This window comes from Eretmochelys imbricata, chromosome 11 (assembly GCF_965152235.1).
Source record: "Eretmochelys imbricata isolate rEreImb1 chromosome 11, rEreImb1.hap1, whole genome shotgun sequence".
Taxonomy (NCBI): domain Eukaryota; kingdom Metazoa; phylum Chordata; order Testudines; family Cheloniidae; genus Eretmochelys; species Eretmochelys imbricata.
This window is the reverse complement of record NC_135582.1, coordinates 79,453-92,567: the sequence shown is the minus strand read 5'-3', so window position 1 is coordinate 92,567 and position 13,115 is coordinate 79,453. Positions and strand designations below refer to the sequence as shown.

Genomic DNA, 13,115 nt, shown 5'->3' with positions numbered 1-13,115 from the left:
GGGCAGATTTCCTGTTCACCCACCCGCCCCCAGCCTCCCTTGTTGTCCAGGTGGGTTCTGGAATGTGCAAGGCAGCAGCCACAAATATCCACTCCTCCGGACAAGATGACTAAGCGCCTAGACTTGCTGTGAAGATTGATTCCTCTGTGGAACTGTAGTTCCACATTGAAAATTATCAGGCTTTGCTGGGAAGTACGACTTTGATAACTATTTTAGGCTAGCAGAGTTCAAAGACAAGCTCCCTCCAGAACACCAAGAGCAATTCCATGCGCTGGTAGACAAAAAGAGACTGATCACCAGGGTAGCCAGCCCTCTGGACAGCAGTGGATGCAGCTGACACATCCTCTCGATCTCTAGCCACCGGAATAGTTATGTGAAGAGACTCAGGGCTACAATCTTTCTGCTTCCCTAGGGTTCCGATATGTGATCAAGGACCTATTTTTTTGATGAGAATAAACTCTTCAACAAAAAGATGGATGAATCTTTGCAGTTTTTCAAGAATTCCAGATTGACACTACAGGTCCTTGGCATATATATTCTGGCCCCTGGACTCAGGCAGCAGAAACAACCCTTCCACCCATGACCATGCACACCCTACCCTGCCTACTATCAACAAGAGCCCCCACGCCAACAACAACAGTCTCTGAGACCCTGCTTTCCTGCCTTTGCCAAAACCACCTCCTTGAACCTCTCCCAACCAACGGCCAAAGGACAATTATGACACAAACCTCCCTCAGTGCCACGTGCGCAGAGGTGAATTAAGATTTATTGGGGCACTAGACACAAAGAACTTTTGGGCCCCTCACACCGCCCTTGCCATGGGGACCCGCTCCCTGCTCCTCCTTTCTCCATTCCCCTTTCCTTCCCCCCACCCTACCTCCCTTCCCCACTGCATCTCTCTCCCATTCACCCCTTCCCCTCCCCCCAGTACCTCTTCCCCCCCCACCCCCTTTCCCCACTGCTTCTTCCCTCCTTGCCCAACCTCTTCCCCATTGCTTCTTCCTTACACCCATTCCCCTCCCCCACTCCCTCATTCCCCTTCTCTTCCCCCACCCCGTTGCCTTTTTCCCCCCACCCCCCTTTTCTCATCCTCCATTCCTCTTCTTTCCCCCCATTCCCCTCCCTCATTCCCCTTCTCTTCCCCCCACCCCACCTCCCTTCCCCATTGCCTCTTTCCCCATCCCCCTTTACTCATCACCCCCTTCCCTCTCCCCAATTCCCCTCCCCCCACTCCCTCATTCCCCTTCTCTTACCCCCACCCCATCTCCCTTCCCCACTAGCTCTTCCCTCCTCCCCCCCCCCCCCCCCACCGAGTTACTCAGCGCTGGCAGAAATGAGAGGAGGCAATGGCATGTGATCCCACATGCATCCCCCACACCTTGCCCCTGTTGCAGGGGGCATTGTCCTTCCCAAACTACATCCATCCCCTCCCTGTCTCCCGACACTGCCATCTCCACCTCCCCTGAGCTGGGCTCCCTCTGCCCAGAACGGGACTCATCTACCCAGTGGGGGCTGGGAGTTGCAGCCACACACAGAGCCTGCCAGTATAGGTACTGGACCTAGGGGTGCAGGGGGTGCTGCAGCACCCCCTGACTTGAAATGGTTTCCATTAGATACAGGATTTACAGTTTGGTTCAAAGGCTTACAGCATCCCCACTGTAAATATTGTTCCAGCACCCCTGCCTTCTGGCCCTGGCTGAGCAGGAGCTAGCGGTGACTATGCCTCACTCCCTGCTCTCACCCGCCACCAAGGCAGGTTTCTTTTGTTAAAAGGGCTATGCCATTTCACTTTTAAAAGTGGAGGGACCATGGCCCCCCCGACCCTCCTATCGCAGTTTCAGCGCCCCTAGGCTCCCAGACCCTCCACCTGCCCTGGGGTGCAGGGACAAGGACAGAACTGTTCTCAGGCACCCCAGCCCCCCGCCCAGGGCAGCTGGAGAGTCCGGGTCCCCCCACAGTGACCTGAGCTACTTGGGCTCTGGCCTGGCTCCGGCTTCCGGCCTGGTCGGGGACGGGGCCCTGGTAGGGGATCAGAGGAGAAGGGGGTGTGGTCAGAGTTCCAGCACTCCTGGGGGCCCCCAAATTGGCCAGAGCTCCTGGGCATGGGCTCTGTTGGCCTGTGCGGTAATCCACCACTGCACTCATGCCCTATGACATCTTTGGGGTGATGCTCTTCTCCTCCCCTGGACGGGCAACCTCCGCTTTGCCTTTCCCCACATTCCCTCCTCCCTCAAGTGCTACACAAGATTCACCAGGACAGAGCCAACATCATCCTCATAGCCCCTTTCTGGCCCAGCAGTTCTGGTTCGCAGACATCCTCAGATTCTGGCTTCCGCACACTCCTAGATCTCACAGAAGACCAAGGGAGACTCAGTCATCCCAATCCAGACCCTCTTCACCTCACAATCTGGTATTTGGATGGGCATCAAGTGTGGACTGTGCATACTCTGCCTCGGTTCGGCAAATCCTCACACAAAGTGGGAGGGAATCCACCAGAGCCTGCTACTGAAAGTGGAGAGGCGTTGACCTGCACGACCTATTATATCCTCGGCTGGGAACAGGAGGAGATGCACAACACGCGTGCGGGTCAACGGACACTGCGAAGAAACACTTCTACACTCGGGTGCTTGGTGTGCATACGCTTCCATGTATGGAATAAGATAGGGACCACATTTCTCTAAGAATTTCCAGTTGTAGGTAAGTAACCTCCTCATCTGCATGATTTTTAATCCTCTGTAAATTTGATCATAGATTCCAAGGACAGAAGGGAGCTTTGGAATCATCTAGTGTGATCTCCTGTATAGCACAAGCCATAGAATGTCCCCAAAAGAATTTCTATCTTTTAGAAAAACATCCAATCTTGATTTAAAAATTCATTGATGGAGAACCCACCACAACCCTCAGTAAATTGTTCCATTCAGTAACTACCCTCATAGTTAAAAATGTACACCTTCTTTCCAGTCTGAATTTGTCTAGCTTCAGCTTCCAGCCAGAGGACTGTTATACCTCTCTCTGCTAGATTGAAGAGAGCATTATTAAATATTTGTTCCCCATGTAAATACTTCTAGGCTGTGATCAAGTCACCCCTTAACCTTCTCTTTGTTAAGTTAAATAGATTGAGCTCTTTGAGTCTGTCACTATAAGGCATGTTTTGTAATCCTTTAATCATGCTTGTGGCTCTTCTCTGAATCCTCTCCACTTTATCTACATCCTTCTTGAACTGTGGGCACCAGAAATGGACACAGGATTCCAACAGCCATCACACCAGTGCCAAATATAGTGGTAAAATAATTTCTCTATTTCTACTCTGGAATCCCTTGTTTATGCATCCCAGGATCCCACTAGGTCTTTTGGCCACAGCGTCCCACTGGGAGCTCATGTTCAGATGATTATTGTTCATGACTAATGCTGCGAGTTTGTCATGGAAGTCACGGATTCCGTGACTTTCCTTGACCTCCATGACTTCTGCGGTGGCCACCGCCCCTCTCCCCGCCCCTAGCAGCAGCAGGAGTTTGGGTGGGGGGCTCAGGGCTGAGGATTGGGGTGCTTTTAAAAAAAGAGAACGTTCTCGAAACTGAAATTGTGCACAAAGAGCCTGATCCAGTGGTCTTGGAAATCAGTGGAAAAGCCTCCCATTAACCACAATGGGCTTTAGCTCAAGACCATAATGAGTCTATGTAATCCTGCCTTCTTGTCCTTTCAGCCCCGCTCCATCTGATCCAATTTCCTGATTTACCTCAAAGTAAAGAATGCATGTGCCAGGATGGGCCATGCCAAGCATGAAGGAGCTTGGTGGGTTTACTAAATCAGCTTTATAACAGGAGCCTTACTTCACCCTTAAACCATAGAGAGATGATTTGCCATAATTTCTGTTCAAATACTCAGATGATCTGGGTCTGTCACTTACTTTTGTCTTCTTTTGAACAGAGAAAAAGAGCAGCTGAATGCTATACTCCAGGTGGCTCAGGTAAGTTTAATTGTTCATGCCTTTTCTGTGTCTCCTCTTTGGACCTTCTGTAGCTCAGGCTCCTCTGCTGGTTGCCTTCACTGACTATTCTTTTTCCTGAAATATGCACCTTTATTTTACTGTGATAAAACATGTTAGAAAAACTCCCTATGAAAGCATTCTTTTCGTTCTTAATCTACAGGTGCCTGACCGCAGCAGAAGGGTTGTCTAGATAACATGGCATGTTCATTGTTTTAGTATCTTTTTGCAGAGTTCCTATCTAAACATTTCAGGGTTAGACAGGTTGCATCCTGTTTTATCTCTGACGGTGAGCTTATTGCACATGACCCTTTGATGAGCTGCATTTTGTGACACAGTCCTTTTTGCTATATTGTTGCCTGCAACAATCAAAACAAAGGAAGAGTGGAAAGGAGTTAGAACGGCTATGAATCTCCACCTTCTGATTGCCAATCTGACCGTTCAAGGTTCTAGCAACATAACTGAGCATGTTGAACAAGCTGATTGTAAAAACAACTTGTTATTTTCTGGTCTCCCTTCCTTTATCTTCTTCATCCTAGTTTGTCAGCACAGGGAAGATGAGAGATCTGAATGAAATAACTTTTTAGTGCACATACTGAACTAGCAAAAAGTAGTATCTAAACACCAGTTTGAGTCTTAACCCAAGCAGGCACTGATCACTGTGGAAGTAAGAGACCACCTAGTTGGCTGCACTGTCATATTTGTGTGGAACTAAGTGGATTTACATGATACCTTTAATATTTATTGTAGACCCATCAACAATCATTTTCCAGCAAAAAGCGGGGGGGGTGCTGTTTATCTCCAAACTGTCATAATGTTTTCCAGGCTCCTTCATCATCTGCATATTGTGGTGCATTTCCTGGAATTTTCCTTCATCCCTACCATACTTTAGTGTGGATAGCAGGTGAACAGGCCTGGTCCTCTAATAAAGCAGCTAGCCTTCCAATGAGGCTACAGAGCAGCTGAGAAATTCAGAGCTATATGCTTTGACTGGAGATACCATAGCTGTGTATTGGAGTGGGAGGATGAAAAACCGAAAGGATGCATGCAGTGGCTTTTTATAGAGGGGAAGTGAGAATACACATCAGGCATGTTCTTGTGGGGAAGAGAAATTGGAGGACCCAGGAAGGCAGCCCCTTTATAGGTTGGGGCTCTTTAATTTGATATTGGCACAATTTCTTTAAGGTGGAGGTGTTAAGGACCCAGGAGGAGGAGATCCCACTGCAGGAAGAGGAGAGAAGGCAGATGGAGGAAATCCTAAGGCTGGAAAAGGAGATTGAGAAGCTACAGCAGCAGCAGAAGGCAGATCACATGTCCATTGCCTGTGAAAACACCAAGAATGAAATTAACTGGCAGCGAGAAGAGGAGATCCAGAGGCTAGAGAAGGAAGCATCCAGGGTTGCTCAAGAGTTCTTGGAACTACTGGATTTTGGAAACCTGGATGAAAGTGTGCAAAGCCTAGAACATTCACTTTCCAATGAAGGAACCCTCAACATTGACTGCAGCCTTGTGGCGCCTTTGGCTGAGGAAGAAGTAGATGAAGGCTTTCATGCTGATGATGAGGGGCTCTCTGTCCCCAGCCTGGTTGTTTTGGATGAACACAGCACCAGAACCAGCGACAGCTCCACTGAGGAAGACACATATATGAATCTACCATTTCTGAGAAGGGGTGAGGTGGAGGTAGACAGCACTGCAGATCATCTTGTGGAAAGCCCCGAGGAGCACAGTGCCCCATCTGACACCACAGAAAGTATTTACAACACAGTCTCAGAAACCCTGAGGAGTAACAGTAGGGTGATCGGAGAGCCAATTTACAGCTTCCCACCAGATGTGGAGTCTGACTATGACCACGAGGAGTTTGATGGTTTTGGAGATACTGGGAGCACCTTGGCTGAGCCCCTAAATGGTGAGGAGATCTTGAGGCGTTCCCATGGTACCAGCATGGACTCCAATCGTGGCAGCCTAGACTCCGTAAGAATTTTTGCATTAACTGATAGCCAGTTTTGCTTTATCTATTCATTCTCTGGTGTCTCACTTTGAGTGCAGTTATTAGTAAATAATACTCTCTTAGCCCATCTGCTGTTATATAGGAGGTCAGAGTAAATGATCACAGTGATCAATTCTGGCCTTAGAGTCTATGAATCTTTGCTGGCCAATACTAGATCACTAATAATGGTCATGAGAGAGAGGACCTGATGTGTTGGCAGTAAGCAATTAGTGAAAAGGCAGAAGGGATGTGTCTCTCCGTCATTACTGGCCCCCACACAAGCCAGCAGACTTCCGCTTTCTGTAGAGGTTCTTATACTGTGCTCATCACCATGTTATCTGAGCACCTTCCAGCAGTGTGATTAACATCTGCCATGTGTTCTCTCATCAGAGACTTTATATTAATAGCTTAAGTCTCTCCAGGGAAGACCTAATGGGTAACAATGAGAGGAAACTAAATGAGAGAGTAAGAACAATAGATAGAATTGATCTCATCACCAAAACCCCTATTGGTCTTGCTTAGGCAAGGGTTTCAGAGTAGATGCTTAACTCCTAAATCATCTACTCGTGATTTCAGCTGCCACCTACTGTGTATAGAATATATGAATAGATTTTAAAGCCTGAAGAGACCATTGTGATAATCTAGTCTGACCCTCACAGAATTTCACATAGTAATTCCCTCCCCTGTGAGAATTACAGGAAGGGTGGGCCTAGGGGTCTGGGACTCTGAAGACCCAGGTTCAGTTCCCAGCTCCACCACAGACTTCTTGTGCTCTTGGGCAAATCACGTAGGCCCAGATTTTTAAAGGTATTTAGGTGTTGTGGCGCTTAACGTTGCAATGTCTAACTGACTTAGGAGCCTAAGTATAATTTTCAAAATGGATTTAGGCACTTAGGAGCCCGTCCATGGGATTTAGGTTCCTAAGTGCCTAAATCCAAGTTGAAAATGAGATTTAGGCTCCTTCGTCAGCACCACAACTCCTACATACTTGGGCCTTAGTTGTCTGTAAAATGGTGACGTTACTCCCCTACCTCCCACGGGTATTGTGAGGATAAATACATTAAAGATGCCTTAGATAGATAAGTGACACTGTTGAGACCAGTGTCTTGTGGTTGAACTACATCATATCTGTTAGAAAAATATTCAGTCTCTATTTAAGGACTCCAGATGAAGATTGATTTACCACTTCCCATGCTATTCTGTTCCAGTGATTCATTACATACACTTTTTAAACGTTGCATCACATTTCCAGTTTGAATTTTTCCAAATTCAACTTCCAGCCCTTGGACCTTGTTATGATGTTAGATATTTATTATTATTATTATTATTATACATTATGTCAGATACCTTATCTTTGTGTAGGTTCTTAGATCGTGATCAAATTGCTTCTTACCTACTCTGTAATACATTAGTTTTAGTTCTTTGAAAAGCCTTTTATTGTAAGGTGGGTTTTCCAGATCTTCAATAATTCTTGCAGCTCTTACTTGAGCCTTCTCTATTCTTTAACATGCTTGTTAAAATGAAGACAATAGAACTGGTCACAGTTTTCTAGCAGGGCCTTTACCGGTGCTGTATACAGAGGCAGTTTCACCTCCCTACTACTTCTTGGTAGTTCCCTGTTTATAATCCAGCCCTTTTTACAACAGCACCACACTGGAGTTTATGTTCAGTTGGTTATCCACAAAGACCCCTAAGTCTTTTCGAGAATAAATTCCCTCATCCTCCAATTACAGCCTATGTTCTTTGTTCCTTAAGAACATAAGAACAGCCATACTGGGTCAGACAAAAGTCCATCTAGCCCAGTATCCTGTCTTCTGACCGTGACCAATGCCAGGTGCCCCAGAGGGAAAGAACAGAACTGGTAACCATCGAGTGATCCATTCCCCATCACCCATTCCCATGCATCACCTTGCATTTGGCTGTATTAAAACACGCTTGGTCATGCTCATGTTACCATAACCCTCTGACCCAGAGGTGCTTGCTCTCACTCACTGAAAGTTTTGGCCTTGGGCTCTTAAAAAAGGTTAGTACGGCAGTGGGCTTCGAGCCCACTCAAGTGCTATATTTCAGAGTCAGAGTTTAAGGTGAGAAGGAACCTTAGATCATCTAGCGTGATGTTCTGTATAGCACAGGCCAATAATTTTCACCCAGATACCCATCTATTAAACCCACATAGTTTAGATAAAACATTTCAGGCGTCAGGAAATGTAACTGTGCCACAGGAAGAGAATGGGAGAAACTAAGTCACCATCAATGCCCAAGGCTTCTGCAATGGCAGGGAATTCATTAGATGAAAGGTGCCCAGATGATCCTAGCAGTGAACCATGTCTCATGTTGCAGAGGAAGGGGGAAAAAATCCCAAGGTCCTAGCCAGCATGAGCTGAGAGGAAATTCGTTCCCAAGCCCAGATCTGGTGATCAGCTTGACTCTGAGCATGGAGCAAGAAATATCAGTCAGGCATCTAGAAAGAGAATTCCCTACCACCTCAGAGCACTGGTCTGGCTTGTCCATTGTCTCATCGCTAGCGATGGCCAATCTGTGATGCTTAAGAGGAAGGCAAAACAAAACACCCCAACCCCACCAAAACTAAAAACCACACCTCACAACAACAAAACACATCTAGCCAACTGTGCGTCAGATCGTTTCCTTCTTATTTCTCCCAGGTCCTTCTGTGTCCTACCTATCCACAGGACCTTTTTTCACAGTCCCTTTCCTGGGCTGAGTGTTCTCTACCCCAGACCTCCCCCGTAGAGATCTGCAGGTCTCTACCTCCAGAGCAGATCTTGCTTTATATATAGTCCCTATTCTAGTCACATTGCTCCTCTGTCATGTGATGTGGGAATATACCTCCCATCAATCCCTCTGGAGCCCATATCTCTCAGAATTATCTTGTCTTAAGTGCTGAGCTCCAATAAAAGGCATGCTAGCAGTACCTTCCCTTAAAGGGGGATCACATGCTCTGTTATAACCAGGATATCCTTAAAATTACTTTCTTCTGTTTTTGCCCTTCTTTAATACTAACCTGGCACCCAAGTTTCTAAACTGCCTGAGATTTCCCCTCAGTATTGCCGCCTTCCAGTTTCCTTATCCCTCAGCCTCCTCCTGCTTTCAACACTACAAAATTTGGGTTCTGGCAGCACTGCATACCTGGTTAGAAAGTTGCACAGTACTCCATGAATTTGTCATTCATGTTCATCAGTTTTAGGAGAGATGTAATGTTAGAAGTATTACATCTTCCCACCACACCTGAGTAGCAGCAGCAGCTGCTCAAGCTTCTAGGACCTTGGTTCCTTCTGGTGACCCTGCTAGTTGACCCTATGTTGCATTTTTCCAGTAGTGCTCAACAGAGCCAGTCTTCTGGTGCAGCTGCTGGGCAGAAGCTTTAATCTGGACTCCACTCGCCCTCCATGCTGCAGTTTTAGAGCAAGAGTGAAGATACACTAGGTCAGAGCTAGCGATCCTAAACTTGAAGCAGTGTGCCAAGCAGATCCCTACCTATCCCTAGGCCTGGGGGTTGGGGGCATGAACATCCCAGCTCAATTCCCCCTCCCAAGGGCGTGGGAGCAAAGATCCCAATAGCTATCTTCTGGCTTGATGGGGCAGGGTGGTGCTTGCCCCCACCAGCCTGAGGGCCTTCTAGAGCCCAGGAGACCAGCAGGAGCCGGGCAACAGCAGCAGATGTAGGGGCCCACGAAGAGGCGAAGGTGCAGCAATAACGGATTTTGAATGCAGTGAGGGAGAGGGAATGAGAGGGGAAAGGGTGAGAATGAAGATCAGGGAGAGTGAATGGCAATGGCAGAGAAGAAGAGAGGAGTGAATAGAGAGCGCGTGCAGTTTGTGGGGGGATGAAGGGGCTGCCTTCATCAGTATTAAACTCAACATCTGGTCAGAGTGAACATTTTTCAAAACAGAGCAATTAGGATTTGAAAGTGTGTAGCACTTTATTCTGGCTGAGGTTCCACTTGTAGCCAATTCGACCATAGACTTGAACAAACAGTGACCTGTTATGTCTCAGTGGCTGTCCAATGATTGTACAGATCCCTGTGTACTAACAAGCTACTGCCTTTGAAATTGTCTATGCACAGACAATTGGTTGAAAGTTATGTCTATGCACAGACCCACAGCAAATACGCCGCCTCGGACTCTCACACTCTTACCAGGATGGGGACAGAACGTCAGAAATTGAGGCAGCCCTCTTTGTTGTGAGCATATCGTTGTAGTTCTGAGGACAATTCCCAAAGAAAGCAGAAAGACTTACAGTAGCCAATCAGTGTGCTGGGAAAGAGGCTAAATAGCATATTTTAATATTCTGTGTTTTTGGCCTTAGAGTTCATTTAGCCCAGGATATGCTTATTACTTGATAATCAGGAAGCAATTATAGAAATTTAGGAACTGCCATACTGGTATCCTGTCTCTGACAGCAGCCGGTATGAGAGGCTTTGGAGGAAGGAGCAAGGAATCCTGCAATTGTCAGTTATGGAAGAACCTTCCTAAAGGGAAAATATCTTTCTAATCCTACTAAGTAAATTTTGGATTATGTCCAGAAGCAGGAGGGTTTATCACTTTAGGTAACTGGAGGCAGCTCCCTTTCTGTTTAATAACTCATTACTAGCTGAGTATGTTGGCTTTAGGAACTAGTGGGTGAGGTGTCAAGCCCCTATTTTAATTGTTTGCTTTGTGTAAAAGGGACATATGGGAGCATCTGATTCAAGTTTTACATCTAGTTATGTGGCTGCTGGATCCTTGTTGTTCTGTACCCATCTGCCCTAGACTTAGAGAAGTTGATCTTTTCCTTTTTTTCTAGTTTCTGGACAGTGAGGAGGAAGCGGATGTTTATATAGACACAGACGAAGAATTCTGCAATGGCCGGGTCACAATCTTCAATGGCTCAGGACCACCCTATTTTCACAGTTATCTCTATATGAAGGGTAAGTGACTGTAGTCTATACCATGAAAGCATTGAGAGTATCTTGTTCTTCCAGCTTCTTCTCCCTTCCTTTCTCCATACATTTTTCCTGTTTATTTCTCTACTTACATTTTTTCTGTCTCTTTATCCAAACCAGCAAAGAAAAAATGGGAAATCTCTGCAGAAGAAAGATTTAGAAGGGATTAGAGTGGATATCCCTGTTAGTGAAACCCTTTTATACACACCAGTTTAGGGTGCCCATTGAGGTGTTTGCAGTTCAGATGAGTAAAACTAAACTACAGCATTGGGGAGATAAAACAGCACAAAATATTGGGTGGAATATGTAAAGACTGGATAGTCTCTAGGATGCTTGCATGACCACAGAGGAGGTAATGCCAGGGAGGAAGAAGGATTTCAGGTTGCAGGGAGATAGCACCAGGTAGAGACCCTTCGGAAAAGCAAGTTCACACCCATGCTGCTTCCCCCTGCCAGAACATAGGCACTAAATCCCTGTTACTCAGAATTTAAGTGGCCTTAATTTGGTTTAGTTTAATTCACTTCCAAAGTGAATTGAGTGGAACCAAATTACGGTCACTTTAATTTTGAATGAATGTGGTCCCACAGGGGTTTAATGCAGTTTAACTAATTAATTTCAAATTCACACCTTCAGTTAATTCAGATTAATTTTCCTGGATGTCACTGTGTAGATGAGCCCTAAAACAATGGCCAGAACCAGCTGCTTCAGAGGAAGGTGCAAGAAACCCCTAAGTGGATAGTTATGGAATAACATGCCTAGAAGGGAAGGTTTTTTTCTAATCCTCTCAATTAGTGAATGCTTTATATCTTGAAACTGGAGGATTAATGACTCTTCTACATTTGTAGTCCTTTCTATTGTAATTTTGGATGTTGCCATGATCGATAAAAATTCACAATCTTTGAGGCTGGGACTTTCAAGGGAGCCTAAGGGAGATAGGGACATAACTTCCGACTGGAACTGCAAATAACTTCCAGTTGGCATTGTGTGCCTATTTCCCTAAGGCAGCTTTGAGACTTTCTCCCTTATTGAATTCCACCAAGGTGTTGGTCTCAACAGTATCTAGTGGCAGTCAGATGCACAGGTAACATCCATTGTGTTAAAAGTATTTCCTTTTTTCTGTTTTAAATTTGCTGCCTTTCAGTTTCATTGACTCTCCCCTTATTCTGATTTACTTCCACTATACCTTTTTATTATAGAGAGAGCTGATAGTAATAGAAATACAATAAAGACCAGTGCAAAGTAGTATGCTTAGGAAGGAAAAACCAGATGAATGAGTACAAAATGGGAAATAACTGGCCAGGCAGCAGTACAGCAGAAAAGGACTGGGAGGTTATAGTGGCTCACAAGTTGAATATGAGTCAATAGTATGAAAAGGGCAAATGTTGCTCTAGAATGTATTAACAGGAGTGGTGTAAGTAAGACAAGGAAGGTAATTGTTCCACTTGGCATTAGTGAAGCCTCAGCTAGAGTACTGTGTTCAGTTTTGGACACCACACTTTAAAGATGTGAACAATTGGAGAGGGAGCAACAAAAATAAGAGTTGTAGAAACGTGACCTATGAGGAAAGGTTAAAAGAATTGGGCATGTTTAATTTAGAGAACATAACACTGAGGGGGAACATGGTAACAGTCTTCAAATATGTAAAAGATTGTTATAAAGAGGATCAGTTCTGTTTGCTGAGGGTAGGACAAGAAGTAATTGGCTTAGCTTGCAGCAAGGGAGATTTAGTCTGGCTATTAGGAAAATCTTTCTAACTGTAAGAATACAGGAACAGGTTACCTAGGGAGGCTGTGGAATCCACATCCTTGGAGGTTTTTAACATGTTAGACAAATACCTGTCAGGGTGGCCTAGGTATACTTAATCCTGCCTCAGTGTGGGGGGATGAATTTCTATGATTCTATTTTTCTTTATTTGAGTTAGCTAACAATTTCCATTATAAAAGATATTTGTAAATTTTTGTGAGAGGTCTAACACCACCATTGTTTGCATCAGGGCCTTGAAATTTGGCAGAGAAAGCCTCGGGATCAGAGAAATGCTTTTTTCTTGTCCAGTGAAATTCCGGTGTGGTTTGACCAAGATATAAACTTATTTGAAAACTTCCATTTTTTCAACATGGTTAACAGTGGATGATGCCCTGGTGTTCTGTACTGGAATTGGTGGTGTTTAATATGTTTACTCATGAATCTAAAATGGGGTGAA

General features: G+C 45.5%; 1 protein-coding gene across 1 annotated transcript in view; it reads left to right on the top strand.

Annotated features, from left to right (window-relative positions):
- LOC144272335 (unconventional myosin-X-like) overlaps positions 1–13,115 on the top strand; it is a 229,841-nt gene that overhangs the window by 142,361 nt on the left and 74,365 nt on the right. The window contains exons 24-26 of the mRNA XM_077830334.1: positions 3,928–3,967; positions 5,171–5,956; positions 10,777–10,900. Coding sequence (XP_077686460.1) covers positions 3,928–3,967; positions 5,171–5,956; positions 10,777–10,900 — 950 coding nt within the window. The remainder of the gene's footprint in view (positions 1–3,927; positions 3,968–5,170; positions 5,957–10,776; positions 10,901–13,115) is intronic.